Source organism: Anastrepha obliqua, chromosome 5 (genome assembly GCF_027943255.1).
Source record: "Anastrepha obliqua isolate idAnaObli1 chromosome 5, idAnaObli1_1.0, whole genome shotgun sequence".
Taxonomy (NCBI): Eukaryota; Metazoa; Arthropoda; class Insecta; order Diptera; family Tephritidae; genus Anastrepha; species Anastrepha obliqua.
The window spans coordinates 72,956,484-72,980,747 of NC_072896.1; the positions used below are offsets into that span (position 1 = coordinate 72,956,484).

General features: G+C 37.6%; 2 protein-coding genes and 1 long non-coding RNA gene across 7 annotated transcripts in view; 1 reads left to right on the forward strand and 2 right to left on the reverse strand.

The window, feature by feature from the left end:
- Positions 1-733: 733 nt before the first annotated feature.
- LOC129247924 (serine/threonine-protein kinase Tor) lies at positions 734-12,628 on the reverse strand. Its single transcript, XM_054887298.1, has 6 exons — positions 12,046-12,628; positions 11,766-11,983; positions 11,141-11,707; positions 9,834-11,044; positions 7,841-9,746; positions 734-6,392 (listed from the first exon to the last, which is right to left on the reverse strand). The coding sequence occupies exons 1-6, from the start codon at positions 12,269-12,271 to the stop codon at positions 3,135-3,137; spliced, it is 7,386 nt and encodes a 2,461-aa protein (XP_054743273.1). The 5' UTR covers positions 12,272-12,628; the 3' UTR covers positions 734-3,134.
- Positions 9,606-24,264, forward strand: part of LOC129247925 (protein FAM151B) — a 29,240-nt gene continuing 14,581 nt past the window's right edge. Inside the window, exons 1-2 of one of the 5 annotated variants that reach the window (XM_054887300.1) lie at positions 16,880-16,894; positions 23,321-23,442. In XM_054887300.1, the coding sequence (XP_054743275.1) occupies positions 23,364-23,442 (79 nt within the window). In that variant the 5' untranslated portion in view covers positions 16,880-16,894; positions 23,321-23,363. Of the gene's footprint in view, positions 9,714-16,799; positions 16,895-16,914; positions 17,085-23,320; positions 23,443-24,264 lie in introns of those variants that run through there. The other 4 variants (XM_054887299.1, XM_054887303.1, XM_054887301.1 and 1 more) reach the window with 4 other exon arrangements.
- On the reverse strand, positions 13,212-14,578 carry LOC129247926 (uncharacterized). Its single transcript, XR_008582586.1, has 3 exons — positions 14,266-14,578; positions 13,576-14,207; positions 13,212-13,502 (listed from the first exon to the last, which is right to left on the reverse strand). It is a non-coding gene; the product is annotated as an uncharacterized LOC129247926 (long non-coding RNA).

The following is a 24,264-nucleotide window of genomic DNA, read 5'->3' on the forward strand; positions in this document are numbered from 1 at the left end:
CGCAGCGCATAATGGTTCAGCGGCTTCGTTGGCAGGATCATGTCGTTCGAAGACCTCCTCTGCGTTGGAAAGATCAGGTGGAGAAGGACTTGGCTTCACTTGGTGTGTCCAACTGGCGCCACTTAGCAAGGAAAAGAAACAACTGGCGCGCTTTGTTATACTCGGCCAAAATCGCGTAAGCGGATATCGCGCCAATCAAGGAGAGGATGGGACATTCTCTGCCTTTTGCAACAGGGGACCCAATACATTGTCGAGACTATATAAAGCAAGTTATTGCTAGAATATATACCTACGAATTAGGCAGAAGTAAAGGTTGTATTTAATCCAAAGGTAGGGGAAAAAATCAGAACAATTCCCTAAGTCAAATAGATCGATTAGTCTTAGCTCATTCTTCCACAAAACAATGGAAAAAGTAACCTTGTAACTACTATTCAGCTTAAGCAAATCGCACTATGCGCTTTTATTGACATATCAGGAGCTTTCGATAATAAATCCTATGAGGCAAATGGGTTTTGACAACGCCAGAGGACGATATTGCAGAGTTAGCTATAAAAGTCGACAACATAATGGGAGTTTCGACAAAGAATAGCAATATGAACGTCGTCAGTACTTCTGATGACATATGAACTGCAATCTCTGACTTGGTGATCAGCGCATCGGATTTGGCTGTAGCGAATTGCATAAAGAATACATTTGTGACGGTGATACTGCGCGCATGCAGCTTTCCAAGGCCTCGAGCAACAAGCGCAACTTTCTGTTGGTATCGTCGCATATTTGGTGAAACTGCAACACGATGCCGCCAGTCATGTGCTTATTGCAAACCCCTTTTATAAAAATAGTCAACCCTCCGTTTAGAGCAGCTACCGCGGAGCCTACCAGTTTAAGTCGCCTTTACGTTCGGGATAAACTATTCTCCCGAAAATTTCTCATTGACACGGGGGCATGCAAATAGGACCCGAAGCGCATTATGGACTTGTTTTTACATTTTCCTAGTTATTCATAATCGCAGAGGTAGCACATCCTATTCTGAGCGCTGATTTTTTGCAACACTTCGACATTTTAGTGGATGTAAAAATTAAATTGATCATCGACCGTATAACAAACTAACTATTTGCCAAATAACAAAGCCATTACGCAGTATTATCTCGGGGGCAGCCGACTTTTATAAAATTTAATATATTTTCTATGCTGATCTTACCAATGACTTGCACAAAGTACGATATTTTATTGAGATGAAAAGTGTAGCCGTGGTACAACAGGTGCGCCGTTTCTCGCCGACGAAGTTAGAGTGTGCTAAAAAAAGAATTCGAGTATTTGCCTACGTTTGAAAGTCCGATGAGCCAGTCCATTACATTTGGTACAGAAATCCAACTGGACTTGGAGACGTGGTCTGATACATTCAAGACTTTTGTGGAAACTTGTAGGGCAAGAAAATCTTTTCTGCGATTGATTGCACGAAAGAGTACACCAAATTCCGGTGCATCCAACAGGTATTCCGAAAACTTCTATATTACCGTTTGGTTTATTTAAGCATATGATATATGGTCTTAGGAACGTCGCGCAAGCTTTCCAGCGTTTGTTTTTCTTACCTCGACGATGTACTCGTCGCTAACACGACTCCGGAAGAGCATGCAAAGAGCAGCTGTTTGATTGCTACCGTGAGCGAGGCTCGGTAAGCAATGTCGAAAAATGCCAACTAGGTCAAGGTGAAGTGGAATTTTTGGACCGTCTCGTATCGGATAAAGGTATCAAGACGTTGCTACGGAAAGTAAAGGGCGTACGTGAATTAAAAAAAACTGAAAAAATCACTATTTAAGAAGATTTTCGGTTTTTGTCTCTCTCCGCTGCTACCGAAATTCCACTGAAAAAGCTGATGGGCTCCTACAAAAAGCTTGATAAAATAGTGATCGCTTGGACAAATTTAAAAAAATTATCAGCGGAGACGGTACTTCCAGTCAGATGCATTAATATCAGATGCTTCGGACATCGCCGCTGGCGCAGTGCTTCAGCAATGGGTTACAAAGAGCTGGAAGCTTTTAGATTGTTACACGCAGAAATTTAGTCCAATCGAACATAGATACAGTGCGTATGACCGAGAGCTTTGGCAATTTTCTAAGTCCTTCGACACTTCATTACTTTGTAGAGGGAGCGAGTTTTACAATATTTACTGATTACAAGCCGTTAACACATGCTTAACACACAACCTCGCCAGGTAAATTGCATCAACCAATTCTCAACAGATATTAGATACATCCGCGGCGCTGACAATCTCGTAGCTGATCTGCTATCGAGAATTGGAACCTTTACGTACAAGATACAGGCGATAAGTTGGAAAAACTGTTAAATGGCGAGTCTACCTCTGTCCATCTGATCAGACATCGACTTCCAGGTAAGGACAACTCCCTTAAATACTCTTCCGAGAGGTTAAACATTTCTACAAATTTAATATTTTTTAGTTATTGTTCTAATTTTATTCCGTTTGGTCCATATGCATTTTTTCGAATGTTTTTGCTCAGGAAATTTTAATTAATATTTACAGTAAACGCTCCAATAGGCGGAAATTATTGGTTCCTTTAGTTTTGTGCGGTTATAAGAGACATCCACTTATGGGCTAGTCATTTGGATCAAGAGCACAATGAAGTTGTGTATTTGTTCGATTGCAAAAGATGCGTGCTGGCCGAAAAAGCTTGATTTACTGTATTCAGGTTATCAGACTTTTTTGTGACTTAATTGTGCAAAGATTTCTCGCAAAAGTCAAAACATTGCTCATACTGCCACGCCTACTTGAATGATCTGGATATGCAATAAGCTCTTAAGTTTTTTTAAACCTCTTTCAAAAAGTTGGGCAATAAAGGTTTATAAAAAAAGAAATAACAAAAATTTACTAGAAATAAGATACTCTAACAAGTTAAGCGACTTTAATTATTGTAATATTTTGAACGACGGTTAATCAGCTTCTCCTTTCCAAACCAAAATTTATCGCTGCAACATAACAACATTTTCCAATAAAGGTCAGTTTCATTAAACTATATTCACTTAATTAAAATTCACTTCAGTGTAGTTGTGACTATTTTTAAAATTTCACATACTTTTTCTCCCTCTCCCTTCAAATTTTATTGTAGTACTTGCATTTCTTACCAGAATGGACACCAACCAATGTAGCACTGGCATAGGTTCTCATTATTAGTCGCCTGTTGTATGAGCAGATCTACTTGCTGTGGCACTGCCACACTATTCTGCGTTTGGAAGTCTGTGCCATTTAATTTGCTTTTCACACGCTTGATAACTTTGCTTGCCTTGCTGTTCGTTATGTCGGCTACCATCATTGGACCGCCTACCATCAGATTGACACTCATTAGTTGGCTGTGTAGTAACGGTTCTTCGACGGAGTTGCTGAGACTGCCATTGCCGCCACCCAAAATGCCTGAGCCACCTGGATCGTTATTTGACTTGGAACGATGATTTTTATCCATGTCGAGTAAACGCCAATTGAGCAGCGGATCGTAGACGAAGGCCTCTAGTACAGCCATGAGCGAATCCTTGTTGCGACGCAACACTAACATGACACTCTCGCAAGTGCGTCGATATGTACCCTCAATACCAGTCACTTCCATTGCCTTGATCAGCATACGCGTGAGGCGGAAGGGTATCTTTTCGGGGAATTTTTCACGCGTCATTGCTACCTCAAAGCAATCACCGAAATCAATATGTAGTATTTTGCCACTCATACGATCTAACATCAGATTGGAGGGATGTCGATCTCCCAAGCCGAGTATGTACCCCACCATAGACATGACGGCGAGCGAGCGTGTATAATTCGTGCGACGTTCGAACCATACTTCCGACGATGGTGATTTTAACCACAGCAATTTGGCGAGATCATCGCCATGCGTTTGCGCTAGTGCGCATTCGAATACTTCGACCTTTTGCATCAGTGTTAGGTGATCATAGTCGGGTGAGACACTCAACATGAGACGGTGCTCTTGATTGAGCGGCATATTTCTCTTGTCACGAAAGTCGCGTATTAGCGTATGCAACGTGTCGCAATGTGGCACCCAGCCGATGAGGCCTGAATTTGTGCTCAGCGGTATGACGGCATAGCGCTGTATAGCCAAGTTACGGCGGAAGGTGTCTGGATCGTCCAGTAGCAGCGTATTTACGAGCGAGAACAGTTGCATAACACGCTCATCTTGACGCAAATCTTCGTGCCCCTTCAAGAGATACATATAATCTTTACCGTTTGAACCACGTAAACAGAGCTTGCGTGGACGCTGTTTCGAAGTGATTACTTGGAGATTAGTTTTGATGTAGTCGATGCGTATCAATTCCTGGTTGGGATTGTAGGAGCCGGGAACGGCCAATTCCAAATTTTTGCACGCCAGCAATTTGGGCGAGACGTAGGGCAGTTCAAGTGAGGTCAGTTGTGGCAATTGACGAGATATCTTTTGGAAAACATGGTAATATATGTCCCAGGCGTGATCCAAATCCATTAGCGCGGATGAGGTTTTATAGCGTTGAGTCCACTCGTAAGCTTCGGTTAATTCACGACCATAGGCTTGCGAGAACGACGTCTCTTTCAGCGTCTGTGGTCCACGTTCGAGCAGCGCATGCAACGGCTCTAGGATATCAAACATGCCATTCACATTGCGATCACCGAAGTAAAGTCGCGACGCCTCCTCCAGACCCTCATGCCATTGCTCGTGCCAAAGTATGGCAACGCGTATCAACTCTTCGCTGCACATCATTGCCTGCTCGACTAGTGTAGGTTTATGTTTGCGCATCGAATCAAGTATTTTGAAGGCAGCATTTTTGCGCGCCACCGATGCCGATTTGGAAGCTACAGTTAGCGGGTAGACGAGCGCCTGTGGATGATATTTGCCAATATCGATGAGCAAATGATGTATCAGTTGGTTCACCAGTTTTCGGTGTGTGTCGATGCGCGCAATTAGCTGAGGTATCACCTGCAGCCAAGTATTGATTTCGATCGATTTCATTCCAGTCAGAAGTGCATCGTAGACCTCCGAATATTGCCCATAATCAAACCACAGTGTGAGAAGACGTAGAGTGTCTTGCAACGAGTTACCTTTAATAAGGCTGATCGATCGGAAGAAGCCATCTACCGCCTGCACGGCGTATTGCTCGATCATGAGCTTCTCTTTTTGCATTAAAACGTCGCCGTTCATTGTCGTATGCGATAATTTATCTAGCTGCTGTTTTTGCGCCTGCACCACTTTAAAGTTCATATACGCCCATAGATGCCACGCCTTGTAACAGTTGGGATCGTTTTCAGTCGCTTTCTCGAAACAATCCAAAGCACCCTGCACCATTTCTGGTTCGAGTGAGCTCTGCAACTTATTCTGCCACTTGCCGAGCCGCAAATAGCAACGCGCCAACAAACGGTGATCCGCCTGCTTGGCTGCTTCCTCTGGTCCAATACAATTCAATTGTGCGCGATATGCGTTGACAAAACGGCTAAGCTGTTCGTAGGCACCTTGCATATTCTCAGCAGCAGCCATGTGCTTGGTGTAGGCATAAGTAACCTGTGGTTGATTATAAGACAATGGTTCGTTAGGTTGTGTTGATGGATCTGTACCCAGTAGCATCACCAGTGTCTTGTGCGACAAATGCAGCGAACCAGATTTGCGACATAGACTGGCGTATTTCAACCAAGTGTGCACATCCTCTTGCGGACGCACAACCAATGAGTGCACCTGTATGATGCGTCGCCAATCCTCGACCAACCGCTGACCGCCCTGCAAACGCTTCCACCACATGCTCTTCAATGGTTCACGCCGCTCGGGTATCAGCTTGTATTGTATAACCTCTTCCAATTCGGCCAACATTTGCACACAAACCATAGCGCCATAGGCACGTTCGTATGACTCGCCAGCCATTGAAGTGAGTTCGGTGTCCAACAGATCACGTGTGCCGTCAATTAGGCGTTGCGCAGTCTCAAAGTCTTCATTGTGTACGGCGAGAACTGCACGATAAAAGCTGCCATCTTGTGTCTCCTCCGGGATACAGCGCACATACTCCTGCATGGCCTCCCAATCTTGTAGGCCCCATGCGGCGACAGCGGCTAGAGGGCCAGCACGCGATCTGGCCTCACGCCCCAGATTGTCCCATTCTTGTTTCGCCACAGTGCTTAGCTCCGACCACTCACCTAACGCTTCCAGACAACGCATGTGACCTAAGCGCGCTTCCAGGTCATTACAGTTGTCTTTTAGATTACCGGAATAGTGCTTTAAGGCCTGCTCCCAATTGTGCAGCTTCTCGTACCAACGACCTTGTACTTTGAACTCATTACTGGCATTGCGGTAGGTAGTGAGTAGACCCTCAGCGGCCTCCTTTTGCTGCAGCTTATTATTGATGAGAATAAGCGATTCGAGCACCTGTAGAAATTGCAGAAAAAAACGAAAAAACAATTAAGGTAGTTTCAAACATAAAAATTGTTGAATTTCAACTAGAAAAGAAATCCAAAATTCTAAACTGAGAAGTGCTGAACTCGGTTTTGGAATAAAATAAATTCAGGGAAGTTATAACTTGTGAGGTCGGGGGTTGGACGGAAATTCAGTCTTAACATATGAAAAGTGGGCATGGTCTTAATTCTAATAAGGTGGCGAGCATTATTTTGCTTTATACATGACACACATAGACATGCCATGTTTTTCTCGTTTATGAAAATGATTGTTATATGGTAAAATATGAAAATTACCGTCAATACCAAACTACTTTGGACAAAGAGTAATATGTGTAAGTACGGAGGGACAAACATGGCTAAGTTGACCAATCGACATTAAATCGATATTTTTAAATTTTTTATAAAAATATACTTCAATGTATCACAGAAACTTTATAAGTCAAACTTTCAAACTTTGGACAAAATTCATAAAAATTTTATAAATTAAAAAAAAAAAAATGTTATCCAAAATTTCAAACTTTGGACAAAATTCTTTATAAAACTTCTGGGCATGCAGTTTTATAGCCCATTCAATGTGAGTATAATAAAATATCGATTGTTTGATGGGCCCAAATATATATCTATATATCTCAAAAATTCAGCCTACAGAGGACAGTGATATGACTACCTCCAACATTTTGGAAAACCAAAGATATGAAAGTTACACATTTCAGCTAATTATTCGTTCCGAACTTTTAGACACAGCTAATAATGAGATTTTTCTCGCGGAAATAAAACCCGATTATGAGGTTAGATTTAGATTTAAATTAATTTGAGAATTGCAGTTCGATGATCAGCAGTTCATCATCTTTTGTGCCCTCTTCTCATCAGAGTACCTCATCCGAACCCAGTTCCCTTATTAAATTTAAGATAGAGCTGGGTTGGACTGAGTATATGTGCTGAGTGTTCTTCTGACTGCAAATGGGCGAAATGCCTCAACTTTCTCCGCGCCATAGCACTGCATTCAAGAAGGTGTATTGGAGTCTCCTGGGATTGGTCGCAGAAACGACAAGAATTATGAGATTAACTCTTTTGTAATAAAGCGATACGCCATTTCCCTTCTGTGAATGTTTGATGCTCATTAAGTCGGTAGCAACGATCTAAAATATTGCATAACTTTCTCCAATCTCAAATCGCTTATGTTGTAATTAACAAAAGGTTAGTATGTCTCCAGCATTGCAGACGTGTATATGGTTTTATTGTACCATAACAGCATAACATAAATCCCATAAACATTTGGGGAATGATGCCGTAGTGACAATTCTTAAAACGGGATAATTGAGTTAATTTCAGCTATCGCAGACTCAATCGTGGGGAAAACACATTCTACTTTTAATAACTTGATCTATTTGTTTAAAAATTTCGCTATTAATAACTTACCTGTGGATCTTTGTGAGTTTGAAATTCTTCTTCTTTGTAGCGCAGAGCCTTCGCATATGCTCGGCAAGCCATGGCACGCGTACCCAACAACTTGGTTTCAATTGGTATAGGGTCCTTATCACAGTGCTCCATGAATTCGGCTAAATTCAAGATTGTTTGAGTGATCTCCGGCATATCAGTCACTTGCAATGCTTGTATTAATGATTGCGTAAGCTCGTGTTTGTGATCAGGTGAAAGCTCTGTCCAACAAGAAATAAAGGCCGCATTGAACAGGTCGCGTAGCAGCTTGTCATAGTCTTGTGCGAGTGCGTGGCAAGCGCGCAACGCTTGTGAACGTGATTCCTTCAATAAACCGATTGATAATCGCTTTAGCCACTCGACCCAATCGTCTTTGGACACACGACGTGTCACCTGCCAGGCAGCGCGTAAACTGCTTGTGGAAACAATAAGTCGCTTCATGGCGAAATTGCCGCCACTATTAGGCGCTAGTAGTTCGGGTGATTTAAATTTAGCCTGTCGCATGTGGAACTCATCGTCCAGGCACATTGTGGTATTACTTTGGATTTTCGTCAATAGTTTCTCGTATTTCGAGTCGACAATGCGATGCTTTGCGATGGTGCGTTCAACAAGTGGTACAAAAACGAGGTATTTCTTACCCAGCTGTATGACTACCGAACAGAGGGTGGACATGGCTTGTTCGCGCAACTCTGGCTCTGCTTCAAGCACACGCACTAATGGATGTATAATGCGCGAAGAGAAATCAGTAAAGTCAAGTATCCATGCGAGATGGTCGATGGTTTCTAGAGCCACGAGTGAAACTTGTTGCGGCACATACGGCGCGTCGAACAACTTTACAATTGGCGGCACAATCAAGTGCAGATAGTCATCCAACGTGTTGCCGAACTTTTGTAAAGCTTGCAGCAACCGCTTTGTTACCATGCGATCCTTGGAAGTGTCATGCTGCAGCACACGCAAAATTTGTGGTATCAATTGTGACAGATAATTACGAAATTCACAGCCCAGAGCCAATGCAATTTGCTCAATCAAGTTGATTAAGGTTAACTGCAGAGGCGTGTAGACAGTCCAAAACTCTTTAATTAACTTAAAAATATCACTCATGTAGCTTATAATGTGTTGCTTAACGATCTGTACCAATATGGCTAACTGCTGGAAGAGGAATTCGCGCAAATTAATATCAGCCGTGCGAACGTTCTCCAGCAAACTGGGCAACACTTGCGCCAGATAGGGCACACATTTAATCGCCAAACTTTTGAATATCAATGTTATTGCCTGCACCACGCTGGTATGACGGCTGCTGAGTGTGGGATCACGCAAAATGCGCATTAGTGCTGCAATCGCCACAGCCGGATAGTATTCATCAAGGACATTACTCATATTCACAAGTAGCTCCGCAGTCGAAATATCCTGATTCTCATCCACTTTGAAGTCACTCAACGATATGAGCACACTCTCTTTCTGACTATCGATTAGCCCTTTATTCATTTTGTGCTTGTAAGGATCCATGGCTCCCAACAGACCCAGTACTCGTATTGTCTCACGACGTATGGATCGACGTTGCTCAGTTTTCAAAAAATTTATAAGTATATCAATAAGTCCCGGATACTTGTGATAGGGTGTGACTACACGACCAGTAGCGCTAATCAATTGTCCCAGTGTCCATAGCGCAACTCCACGTTTCTCCGGACTGCCAGCATCCCCAAGCATTTCGAGGAGAATGGAAAGTAAATCGTCAGCCCACAATTCCATCTCGTTGGAACCGCCATTCACTTCAGCCAAGTCACCAATCGCGCGCAATACATTCAATATAACTCCGGGGTTCGGGTCGGCTTCGCGTAATTTTGGCACAAGAATGGTAAGTATTGGATGCATGTAAGATGAAATCAATCTGCAAAAAATTATAAAAGCATAAGTACATCAAGTTTAGACCCTCTTATTGGTTTCATCAGAAAAAAGATAACAACAAATGACTTACCTGGGTGTACTGATAATCAAGTGATCCAACATCCTTGCACTCTGCTCCTTATTACGACTCATGCCCGAATGTTCCAGTTCAGTCAGGAGTTGTATCATTATTTTACGTAGTTTAGGCATTACATAGGCCGGATTCATAGCGGACAATCGCCCCACTGTCACCATAGCCAGTTCGCGTATTTCAAAAATTTCATCATTTAAAGTAATAAAGAGCGCACTTAACGACTCGGGTTGCGCCAACTCGGCATCAAAGGTTTCATCCAATGAACGCAGTATACGTATGCGCACATTACAATCCATATCGGTAATGGCAACAATTAATAAACGTTCAATGACATGTGATACAGTTTCGCTAAGTGTATTGGAACTCTCTGAACTGTCAGCCGATTGTACGGCAAGTTTTAGTAATCGTGTGCATGTTTGCACCGCTTCCAAGCGTATTTCTTGTTGTTCATGATGAATGAAATGATCAGCACAACGTTGTACAAAATCGAGCATATTTTGTTCCTCGAAATTAAAGCTGCCAAGCGTTTTTAGTGCAAGTACGACGGTAGGTACATCGTGTTGCAAGTTCATCGATGCATCTAATGGTATGGTGGCCAGTGTTTGATAGGGCATGGATAACGGTTTATTCATTAGTACTTGCGACAGCACACGTATGAGACCTTCTGCAATAGCAGACTTCAGATGTGGCACATTTTCTGCAAGTTCACGCAAACAAACCGTCAGTGCAGGCGAAAGGCCACTAAAGAACATTTGCTCGAGGATATTGCGTACATCTTCGGTGATGCCAGATTTTACAGCATTGGCAAGCAACGTAATGCAATGAAAAATAGCTGGGTCAATTCCTGCTTTACGTTTACTAGGTGCGATCTTCGGCGGTAGTGCTATTTTTATGGCGCACATTATTGCTCTTAAATGCTTGTCAATGTCACGCTCGACGGCTACAGCTATGTAACCAATTGTGACATATGCAATATTTCGATCCTTCTCTTTACGTGGTACAATACTGAGCAAATGGTCAACGCATTCTTGTAAATAGCGTTGCACGAATACTTCACGATTGAATGCGGCTAGGCGGGGAAGTATTTGTAGGAGCGCTTGCTGAACATATGGTGATTTTGAAGTGCGCTGCTCGAGCACATTATCGCAAATGTTTATGTAGTTTTCTGTGAGTATCTCGCGCGAATAGGCGGACTCCAGCACTGTTACCTATAAGAATAACAATCACGATTAAGTTATGTTCGAATATATATGTACATATTTCTAAACATTTCTTTTTATTTCTAAATTTTTTAATATAATTACCGACGAAAACTTGTGCGTTCCACCATGTTGCCCATCATGTTCTAAATGCATGTGCGTCGAACCTAGTTTACTTATAAATGGTGCTTTCAAGCGAGGCACTAATGTGGTTAGTTGACTACCAACAGAGGTGGAGTGTATGACTTCACCGAATTTGTTATGTTGTGCGTCAGGAAGCAGTGCTTTCAATGCAGCGTAACGGCGCTCCCAAGTGGCATGTGAACAACGGAAAAGTTCGTTCAGTATTATAAGACCACCATGAATTCGATCTTCGCGTGTCATTCCTTTTTGATCTTTTGTTCCAGCTGGTTCTGCTACGAAGCTCGCGCTTGCTTCTTGGTAACATGTTTTATACCACTGTGGTTCACTTGATTGCTTAGTGCTTTCGCGTTGAGATGTTACTATAAGTGCGGCACGTAAAGCCTCGCCTGCCGAATCGCGTATAGCAGCTTTTGGGTCGAAAATAGCATTAAAAATATGATCGAAAAATGTAGAAATCTGTTGATAAAAGTATGTAGGCATGGCTATAGCCAATTCGCGGAGAATAAAAACAGAGGCGTGTCGGCGGTACTAAAATAAAATATATTATTAATAAAGTCCCAACGGATGATATCTTTGGTTTACATACCTCTTGCCGATCACCACTTAACATCTCGAATGCGCGTTTTATATCAAAATCAATTGATTCTGCCCCCTTCGATCCGGGCAAATTAGCCAATTTCACCAACGTACGAGCAGCTATCTCCATTACAGTGGTATCATTAGAAGGTAGCAGCGTGCGCAAATGGTTGTAATATGGTGAAATACGTATCATTGTATTCACTACATCGCCACTGATTAGGCATTCTGCAAATCAATGTAAGAACGCATTAAAAAAAAATCAACCTTAGAAATTTATAACTACGCACTTATGGCTAAGACAGCGCCTTTCTTGTCATTAATGTCAGCAGAATTTACCATGCTGAATATTTGGTGGTTAAAATCGTCGAAGAAAGCCACTAAGTCCTCTTGCGACATTTCCCGTAGCTCCGTCTTCACATACAGAAATAAATCTTGAGCTGCTTTGCTTTGCACATTGCGATTTCGCGACTTTAGGCCAGCAACGAATTGTTGCACCAGTGCTCCAGTCGACATTTTAAAGGTTTTTTATACTACCCAGGCTCTTTAGCAAATATCCGTTATTATTTAGCAACTATTAGCTCCTCCGGTTAAATGTTTGCTATTTTCCAACTAGCGGTGCATCGTTTGCTCGATGGGGTGTCGTAGTAGCAAGTCTCATGGAGTGTCTCATACATACACTTTGAGGTTAAGTTGAACAATGAATATTGAATTTGTCTGCTGGACGACTTACTACATTTCTTACGGCACAAAAATTGATGAATAAGTTGTACCAGTGTGTTTACAACTGTTTTCAGTAAAAAAAATCACTCTACTTAATACTTTATTAAATTTTTCACTAGTTTTTCACAATCCTACTCAAATTTACACAGTTTTTCCGTCTGGCTCACTTGTCAACTGAAATGTCGTCAAATTCGCCGTACTACTGCGTAAAAACAAAAAACACGGCATATTGCGCGTAAATTGGGCGAATTCGATGTAAACAAAAACTTTTTTTACGAAACCAGCGAGACGCGAATTTAGCGGTAATGACGGACATTGTGAAAAACAAAGCAGACTCCCTGTGAATGTGTAGGTATTGAGAACTCTTATGCTCTTATCAGAGAACGTTCATATATATATACATTAACGTTCTCTGGCTCTATGGACTACGAATAGTGTGAATTGTCAGAAATGAAGTTGAACGACGAATACAAATTTTACACACCCAGCGAGACAGCGTGGAAATTCTTAACAGAAATGAGTGCAGCGTATTCCTATTAATGTAGCGTATTCCTGGTTATGTAGGTAATCAAATTGTGAGACATATATAAATCATCAATGATAGAATACAAGATTGCCAAAATTTACATAATACATACATATAATTATTAATTTACATACACATAATGATAATGTCCCCCAGATGAACTAAACACGTTTCCAATGGATTCATCTCCGCATATGTTCCATCAGGCGTTCAAATGATGCTGGCGCGTTGCATAAACCGAATGGTATCATAGAAAATTATTACAACTTATCTCTCAACTTATGCTCACACTTCACCTGCCTACAGCCTTCTTTCGCTTTAGCCCATATGACTGATTCAGATTTAGGCGGCTTCATTCGACGATGACTCTTCTGAGCTTTCTTTCAATGTGCTTATACCCGGTGCTCAGAGGTATCTCCATATTCTAAAACGACAGAGCCCTTTTACTCAAAACTAAAGTAAATCTGTGCCGCAGCATGAACTCCAAGCCAATTATTACTTCATCCATGATTTAAGCCAGTAAAAATTTGTGATCAACTAACAAAGCTCCAATAAAAAATTCGAAACATACCTTTCCCGAAGCGTATTTGCATTTCTGTCCTGTATCTGTCTCTCCTGTATCTATTTGAAGCTTATAGTCAATGAATGGTTACACATTATTGTTTACCAAGCCTGACAGATCATCGAGCTTGTCGCACCTGTGTCCAGGTAAGCACCTGGGATCGACCATTTACAGAATAAAAGTCACATACTAATTGCAGTACATCTTGGTTGCTGTAATTATTACGCCTTATCACTTAACCTTACGTTTACACCTTCACACATTCACACGCTAAACTTGTGCGCATGCACCTCTGCTTATATATGTATATGTTCTTAAGAACTATCGCAATTTCTAGATGTGGCAACTCGTACTACTTGGCGATTTCCGTTTTGTCATTTGGCATTAATGTTTTTGTTTTAGTATCTCATTCGTTTGGTTACGCGAGTGTTCAGGATTCGTCACAAAATTATTATTCGATATATGGATTTTAATATTTAAGAGGAAAACTATGCATTGAACTTTTGGAATAAGAATATCTCTCTCTCTCTTAGCTTCACAGTCTGTGGTGGGCCATAGCTTCATCAACAATCCTCCTCCAATTTAGTCCCTCTCTTGCCTCATATCTCTAATTACGAACGTTCAGAATAAGAATATATTGACTGAAAAATTTTTGTTTAACAAGTCATTTATTTTAAATGTGAAAACTTTTTTACTTACCAGAAAACCTATGTTTTATTTCTTATAATAACATGTTGATGAATAGAATTTCCTCTCACAAATGAACAGAACTAAAATATACTTATTCGAATGTTTTGCAAAATGCCGGCGGTAATTTGTCAATTTGATTGCCTACAGAAGCCAAAATCTGTGCAGGGCAACATAGGTACATTAGTGAGAATACACTGATTTGTTAATTTTGTTAATAATTTCAACACTGTCTCGCTGGGTATGCTAAAATTATGAGTTTTCTCAATGAATTGTTTAAAAGTGGTTAACAGATTAAAACAGATACAGATGTGTGTACTAAATAAAAGCGCTACAAAACAAATGAACACAACAGGAAAAACAGTGTGACAAAAAATAACAATGTAAACAGATAACAATACACATATGGATACAGTAATTATAGTAAAATTTAAAAATATATTAAAAAACTAAAATAAAAGTAAAGATTTATATAAATGCAATTTAGTTCAATATTTTTTTAATAATTTCAAGAACATTTTTGGGGTTTTCTGGTTTGCTAAAGGTTCAGCAAATGTCTGAGAATATAGCCATTTTATTATTTAAAGATCGCGATTTACCAACTATCTGTAATAATACATAGTATTATTTTTGGAAAAAAAACGTTTAAAATTTGGAATTTATAGGACCTAACTATTTAATAAAAATTAAAAGAATTCCTTTTTTAAATAAACACTTTTTGAACCGCAACTTATCGTTGGACTATTTATGCATCAACGAACCGGCACTTGACAATGACATGATGTCTGAATACATCGCACCCTAAATACAAAAGCGTCACAATTCAAAATGTTTCTTCTGCTCAAATATGAACGAGACGTTATCAATAAAACGGTCCGCGGATGACATATGGCAAAAATAAATTTTTGGTTTTTTGGTAGGACTGTTATAAGCTTACATGGCAAATTTCAGCGTGATATGTCACATAGTTTGTTTTCTGTGCTACTGTAAACAAGTCAAGCGCGAGTGTGGAAAATTTTGAGTTGTGACCCTTTTGTATTTAGGGTGCGACATGTTGTTTGAATAATCGCCCATATCCATACGAATATTGAAATATTTAACTGATTTTTTTGCCAAATCTATAAAGGATATTTCAGGTCGCAGTGCATAACAATTTTATCTGTCGATCCATCTAGGCACTATATATTATAATATATGAAGGTGCGCCTATTTCGTGGGCTAATCTCACAATAATCTCTCGTGTTATGAACTTATGAAAATTTATGAAATTAATCATTGTCGAAAATTAGTTAATCTACATAGTAATCTCTATACCATGTTTATTGCCCATATTAATCCATTCGAGAAATCCATTCGAGAGATTAATAATATTTTTCAATTAAGCTTTCAAACAAAAAAAACAACACAGTGCAAGAGAATATACTTGTACTTTGAAGTGAGTGCATCAAAGCATAGAGCGCGAAATGAGAGTGTGCAAGTTGTCTGGCAGTGTTACCGCTGTACGATGAAATTTGTAATTTCGGTCTTTCGGAACATCAATCTTAGCGAATTGTTTAAAACTTGACTTACTTTTTTTAATTAATGCAGTTTCTTCCCTTATATATATATATATATGTATATAAAATGGTATTATATATATGTATATACATAAATATATAATATATAAATATATAATAATATAATATATATAATATATATAATAACCCAAAATTGTTTATTATAATTAGGTAACTAGTTTAATAGCGTTTTTTTGTTTTTTAATATGACATCCGGCATATTTTTGCCACGGCTACGAGTTGCCTGGTCCATTCGTCTTTGGTGCAGCCCAATTCTGGACTACTATTTCCAATAAATCTGGCCGTATGGCGTCAATGTTGGCTTGGATATTGCAATAAATCGATTGTGAAGCGCGCTGTATGGCAAGTTGCGCCGTCTTGTTAGAACCAAATGTCGTCGATGTTTAGTTGATTAGTTTTTGGAAACAAAAATTTAGTCAGTATTCACCGTAACGGCAATTTCTGCTTCATTTCGACAGAAATAAAGACCTCTGATGCCGCCAGTGATTTATGAACTTCACGCATAGATTTTTTTTTCAAATTAAATTTCCACAATTTGGAGGCGTTGTTTGGCCAAACCTTAATTTACTAAAAAACACCTGATATGATTGTTTGATCACAAGTTTTTAGTAACTAAAAGTTTGGCTTATTATTATTCATTACTTTAAAGTTTTGGTGTTTCCTTAAAAAGCTTTTTATTAATTCGAGTTATGTCGAAAATTGCTACTAAAAACGTATATGACAAAAGTTGTTCCCATTTACAATTAGCAAAAACAATAAATATCGTGAGATGATATACTGCTGTGTGTACATGTGGTGTTAGGAAGTGGGTGCAGTGACCCTTTCTTCCCCGTGACCCTGATATTTTGCCGGCTCCTGAAAATCGTCAACGGTAACACTGCCACCGGCTTTCAACATATAGGTATGTATGTATGTGTGCACGTATGCTTTACCTTTATGTACACCACTAGGCTAGAGAAATATTGCAAACATTCCGAAAGTTCAATTGTGTACAAACTTTTCAACTATAAGGGTAGCTTTATAGTAGTCAAACAGGCAGCTCAGCTGAACAACAATAAAAAAATGTTAGTAGAAATTTCTTTAAAAAAGTGTTTGAATTAATAAAGAGTGCACTACCATAAATTGTTTATTGCTCAATAAAAAGATATACCCACATACATATACTCGTATGTACATGTATTATTGGAAAATGAAAGTCGAACAAAGGTTAAAATCGAATTGTGTTCTAAAAATGGCAGACTAATAGATGAGTGTGTATGTATTTTTAAAACTGTGAAGTGGGTAATGCAAATATACGTGTATGTATTATACATATATATGCATATGCTGGTGTAATGGAAAAACCTTTTAGTGTATGCTAATTGAATTTACTATCGTCATTCAGTTTTTTTCAATTAAATTAAATTTGCAATAACAAGCTTTTATGGCGGCTTCATAAGAAAATGTGACTTATAAGATCGCCAAAAGTAGGAGTTGTCGTTTTAGCTCTTAAACCTTCCTCCAGAAACAATGAAACAACAACTAGAAATAAGAGAAAAACGAGAAAATTTATTAGTAACACCAACGAACAGCTCTTTAAATTCCTTGCGAAAATGCTGACTCTGATGAGCGCACACTTTGAAGATTTTTTAATTAGAACTGTTGTAAAAGCACAAAAAAAAGTGAAATTTATCCATTCTAGCTGATAAAACCAAGCAAAGTTAAGGTGAAATTAATTGCTATTTGCACATGGCTTAAGGGCGGACTTTATATTAGTATCGATGATATCTAAAAGTGCATATTGACAAATTCGCATACCTACATGCATATTTACATATCTAAAAGATAACAGTTCTTTCTAGGCTGACTAAAGTTGGATTCATTTAAATGTATACAAAGTGTAAATATGTGGAAAAATACCAAGACCATGCCACAAATTGAAGGTGGAGCTTCGGCCAAACACCTAATAAAGGATGTAGGCGCCAATTATATACATATATGTATAAGTATATCGTCACATGAAATCAAAAAAGCCCTAAGTTACATTTTAAAAATTTTACAGGAGAAGCAAAAAACCTTTTAAAATGAAAAATAAGGCAAAATTTGTCAATATTTTCTCAAGTTAAGATTATTTTTCATAAAAGAATTAGTATTTGAAGAAAAAATATTACTTTTCGTATTACTTACAGATATATAATATGAAACTTACGCCTTCTACAATTAGTTTTTTCTGAAATCGAAAAGGGCGTAACTCAAATAGAAAGTTTATTTATTGGTAATTTTGTCAAAATATTTTGCTTATTTCTTGCATTAAATTGATTATAATATAATAATATATTATATATATATATAATAATATATTATAATAGATATTATCCAATTTATTATTATATATTTTTTATTTTGATAACAAACCAGCAAAACAAAAAATAATTCTCAAAAAGAAAGTTTAACAAAAAGAAATTAAATTCGTAAAAAGATCAAAACTTTACATAAATCTTGCTATTCATTTTCATAGGGCAAATTAGTATAAAAATCATGACAATCTGCTGGTATAAAAGACTTCAGATCGTTAAGATGTTCCCACTTTTTTTAGGAATGTTTAACCTTTGGTATGTAATGGAGCAAGTTGGGAGTTATGAAAATTTTTGGCCTCTTAGAAACATACAAAAGAAAAACTAACTGTTAATACAGAGATGCAAAAATCCTTATCGTCAATACTTTTCGTCAGTAACTGATAAATAAGAACACACACAATGGCATGGCATGCTATACCTTCTTGTGTTTGTTGTTTATTATTTCTCTAAAGGCGTAAGTTCCAGTTTTGGTTGGCAAATTTGTTACGCTTGCACTTAGGGCTTTTCGAATTTTGTTTATACCAACGTCATTATTGGTTGTTGGATTATAAAATTTCAAAGGAACATGTATTATAATACGGTACATGATAATCAACTAAAAAGTCGATTTTGAATTTTTTGTAACTTAGGCTTTTTTGAATTCATATCACGATATATAAATAACAAAATACATATTTCATATTTCATGAAACGAAACCAATTGAACATATACACACATGTATGTACATATACATACAAACACATTGGAACTGCTTTGATTTTAGAAATACGCCACTCGTATGAGTTAACTGCTCCAAAATAACGTTTCAGGTGGACACCCGGAAAATAAAAACTTTTGGCAACAAAATGAGCTGAAAATATATTTTCCTTACCATATACGATAAAGTTTGACTGGTATATTTTATTGCAATCCCTTAATTTCCTCTTCATACAGTGTAACAAAAGTAGGTAATTTAAAGACATTTTTAATTAATAAAGAATGGACAAATTTTATTAGAACTTTTAGCTTCAAGTATTCTTGATATAGTACATGGGCTGAAAAGCCCCGGTCCTAAGAAAGAAAACACGTTATTTTTTGTTCAAAATTGGGTTTATTGGTCAACGTAATTTCCATCAAGAACAACGCAATCATTCCAGTGCTGCTCTAACATTTCAATACCACTTTTGTAGAACTATCTATCCTTTGCCTCAAAATAGGCCTCAGTTTCAGCTAAACCTCCAACCCGTCGGAGAAAATAGAAATGAATCAAATTATTTTGCCACCGTAAAAATAACCGACGGCAAGAAATCCGTCTCCGGCTCAATTCTGTGCAATTTGATGCTATTAATGAGCCGTCAATCCGGCACACGCTGTCCGCTGCGATTCTGTTCAAGGGTTAACACTGCGCTGTTTAAAATAGGCCTTTAAGATGAGACACAGCAGGGATCTCTTCTGGACACTTTAATAGCACTTTTGACTATTTTTCAATAGTTATACTCTTTGTATGCTTTTCCTAAATTTTCCATTTGGGATCTCTTGTGTCTCGTTCAGCTTAAATAGACAAATATATCTTTCTTAGCTTTGTGTAGTAAGCTGTATGAAGAAATATGGGCGGTACTCAGTGAATTTTACTGTATAAGAATCAGTTTTGTTTAAAATTCTGTTATCTGTATCTATTCTTTTATTATTTAATATTAACACAAACTAAATTTTTTTATTTTATTTCGAACGTTATTATTTTGACACTAAGTTACTATTTTCACACTATGCCTGGAAGCTTAATGCAGAATTTTTAAAGCATAGTTTTTCGGGCTTATATGGCACGTCGATTTCTATGGCGACGAATTTCTGGTCGACATTTAATAACACTTTAATTTTATGGGTTTTTGATCGTTGAAGTTTCCTTATGTCTCATAAATTTCGGTGAATAGTGTTACAGACTGCATTGTAAAGGGTGGTTTTTTAAGAGCTATAGGAAAGTTTTTCAAAAAAACACACGTAAAATTCAGAAAAGTGCATGAAATTTTTATTAAATTCGATAGTACAGTCCATATAATTTAATGTTTGAAGATTATTCATGCAAATGTTGACCGCGACTGCGCTTCAAATGGTCCATCCGCTTAGTCCAATTTTCGCATACTCTTTCCAATGTTTCGGCCGGTATCTCACATATAAATGCTTTAATGTTCTCTTCCAATGCGTTAATTGAAGCAGGCTTGTCTGAATAGATATGAGCTTTAACATAGCCGCACAAAAAATAATCTAAAGGCGTTATATCGCACGATCTGGGTGGCCAATTGACAGGTCCCGAACGTGAAATAAAATGTTCACCGAACTCGCCTCTCAACAAGTCCATTGTTACGCGTGCTGTGTAGCATGTGGCACCGTCGTGCTGAAACCACATGTCATGCAAGTCAAGCTCTTGCATTTTGGGCAAAAAAAAGTTGGATATCATTTCACGGTAGCGCTCCCCATTCACAGTTACGTTACGATTCGCAGCATCTTTGAAGAAGTACGGTCCAATGATACCTCCAGCCCATAAACCGCACCAAACTGTGACCTTTTCTGGATACATTGGTAGCTCTTGCAATTCTTCTGGCTAATCTTCACTCCAAAATCGACAATTCTGCTTTTTTACATAGCCATAGATCCAAAAATGAGCTTCGTCACTGAACACAATTTTTCGATAAAAAAGTGGATCTTCGGCCACCTTTCCAAGAGCCCATTCACCAAAAAATTCTGCGTTTCGGTAGGTCGTTCGGCATCAATTCTTGTATCTTGAAAGGCTTCACACCTAAATCCTATCCGGATACTAGAGATAGCACAAAGTTCTTGCTAGGGAACGACCGAACTTACGCTTTGGCTTCGACCACAAAAGTTCTGTTCGGTTTCGTGATTCCGCTTCGATAAAAAGACTGAATTTTAGCCTAACATATATATATCTTAGGCCGGGTCGATTTGTGGGGAGGCAAAAAAATCGCCCATTGCTCTGTGAAAATCATATTCTAGGGATCAAAATAAGAAACTTTGCCGAAGGAACCATACCTCTAAAACGAATTCTGATGTCCCCAAATTTGGGTCGAACTTTTTAGTTTCTTTTCTCATGTAAAGGCCATCATATTAAAAAAAATATTTTTCATTGAATAATTTTCATTCTATATTGGTCTCTTTTCTTATAATATCTGGTGCCAAGAAATTGTAATATTTTTGAATACAGGTATCAAAGACCAATTTTTCTGTTGAAATAAATTGCTTCTAAGTATCTATTTACTCCTCCATCCAGTGTGGCTAGTGAGCAATTGTTCAGTACGGCAAGGCAGCGCTATAGTGATAGACAACTCTGCTTGCAAAGGTGAAAATGCCGTAAAAAGTAATTTGTTTTTTTGGTATTTTTACAAACACAGGTAAATGTTATGAACCGAAATTACTGTAATAGAAATTTATGTACTTTTTTCGTTATTTATTACTAAAGACAAGTCGTTTTAAAAAAAATATGTGCTTGTTTATTACTTGGCTCCTTGAAAATGCATAGTTCGGTTCGGCCTTAAAAGCAATGTTTGGTGGTTCTCCAGTACTTACGTAGGTCTGTTCAATTATTTACCCAAATTTGTTGCTTCAAATATTATATTAAAAAAAATATTGTAAATTATAGAAATAACTTTCAATGCTTTAATTTTATAAAAATGTGCATGAAATGAAAAAATGGCCACAAAACGAGTTAAAGATTCACGATTTGCAATCTTTTTAAATAAACCCCATTTTAGTCCCTTTTCAAATGGTCAACAAAAATTTACAGAATTGTTAGAAATAGTAGTTTGCTTACTTTTAAATTTGGCATAAATTGGTTACAAAATAACTAGTTTCAAACCAGGCTAAAATAAATTTTTTCGAAAAATTCAAATGTTTCATGTAGCGATAGTTACAGATTTTAACCTCCTTTGCATAGATTAATAGAATAGATGTGGATTAATAGAAAGTACAGTCCATCCTTCAACTGCCTTATTTAGGTACAAGATTAAATAATTTTTGTATTAGGACAATCAAAAAGTACTGAATGTTTTTCGCTAGATGGCTTTAGTGAGCCAGTACTTACGATGTTACATTACAACGGGTCATATAATATAATATGGGGATTTGAAAGTGATATTAAGTTTGAAAAACAAAAACCCTATTGTACAGTTTTGAGTGTGGTGAAGGGAGTTGTCTGTTGTAGGTTACAAAATGGAGGTAGCAAAACAAAGTCTATACATTTCTCAGTACCATTACTACCAAGTTAAAAAGTGGGAGGAGATGCCAAAAAAATGTCAGCTCTTTGTGGAGCCAGTTCAAAATTTTTATACATTCATATTTTCACCCAATGAAGGTTATAGTCATGTTTTTATGATGGAACTCCCTTCCCACAGCCCCGAAGCCACACCACCACTCTCATTCGTCACTAATAATCGAATATTTGCTTAAATTTAATCTAAAAAATCTTATTGTAATTTTTTTATTTCCCACTATTTATAGCACACTCTAAACTTCATAATCCGCATAAGCTGTTCAACTATGACCCAAATGCAAAGTTCAAAAACGGGTTGAGATAGAAAATTAATAAAAAATAATTTTGCTTGATATTTTTCTGATTGGTTGTTTTGGATGCCGGGTATTGTAATATTATGGTTATTAATAAAAAATTATTTTCTATGAAATTATTGTTTGTAATTCTTTTATATAGTTACTTACTAATGCTCCCACTACCAACAACACACACTTCTTTACTCATTCTCTCCTTACCTCTCGTACTTATATTCTCACATCTCTTCTTCACGTTTCTTAATTTGCTCCCTTATTAACTGATCTTTAACATTATCTAAACCAATCTCTTCTTACGTAACAACAACAACATTTTGCACTCTCTCCCACCATTAGTTTTAAATCTCTTCCTTGTTAACTTAGTTGTAAGAATTGTGCAATATTTGAATTAATTAATAAAGTTACCGTTAAAAGGAACGGATCATTATTATATACATATCCTAAATCCCTCAAAACTACTCCTACGCGAGCGGGGCCGCGGGGTAAAGCTGTATTACTATTGTATATTACGTAAATAATTAAGTCTAACATTATTGAATGCTTGTATTATTTTTTATGTATCCTTTTTTTTGTATTTTTGTACATATCAATAATTTTAGCAACAAAATCACAAAAAAAAAAAACAATAATAATTACACTAAAATGCTTGAGCACAGTGAGGTCTCTGTAAAATGGCTAAAGAAGAACGTGGTTTTGTGTATAGGTGCACTGCTTATTTTGGGTAAAGTATGAAACAAATTTTAAAAATTTAACTAAATATTGATTTGGTCTAATTTATATTTTTTATTTAATTCATATAATTTTCATTAATTTATAAAATACGTGCGCTCATTACAGTTACTTGTGACTCCACTTTTAATTGAAAAACTTTAGCATATATTAATTATTTTTCAAGTGTGCAGAAAAGGCAGGTGTGCATATCAGCGAATACTCGTTTTGGTATTTCAATTTAAACAATTTATTTGTACGTTCGTTTTTGCTTGCATTTTGTACTTTAAGCATTTACAAAGCTCTTTGTAAACATGTAAGTATGTGTTTTATATGTTTCGCTAGAATAATTAGTGATTTTTCAGCGTCAGCACACTTCCATACTTACATTCCCAACATGCCACATTTTTGCTTTGGGTACTCATATTTCTTTCCACAATGAGTAGGTATTTATTTATTTACAATCACTCACATGTAGGTATAGGTTGGTTTAAAAGTAACCAGTAGAGGAATCAAAATTCATATGACATTTTAATATTTAATTTTTTTTTAATTTGAGCACGCAAAAGATTTTATTTCATTAATGTTAATTCATTATTTTTAACAAGGCATTTAAAGTTGACGTGTCAGTGTCCTTTTTTTACAACGCAAAAACCGAATGTTGCGCAATGATAGAAGGTTTATAATCATCGCTTGGCGCTACAGCTCCTTGTAAGCTTTGGCCTATAAAACGACTTTTCGACATTCTCGTCGTTCGCATACTGTCTTTTTCCAGTTTCTGACTACCAATTTTTGCAGGTTCTTTACTATTTCGTCGTCTTTGACTACGTGCGCT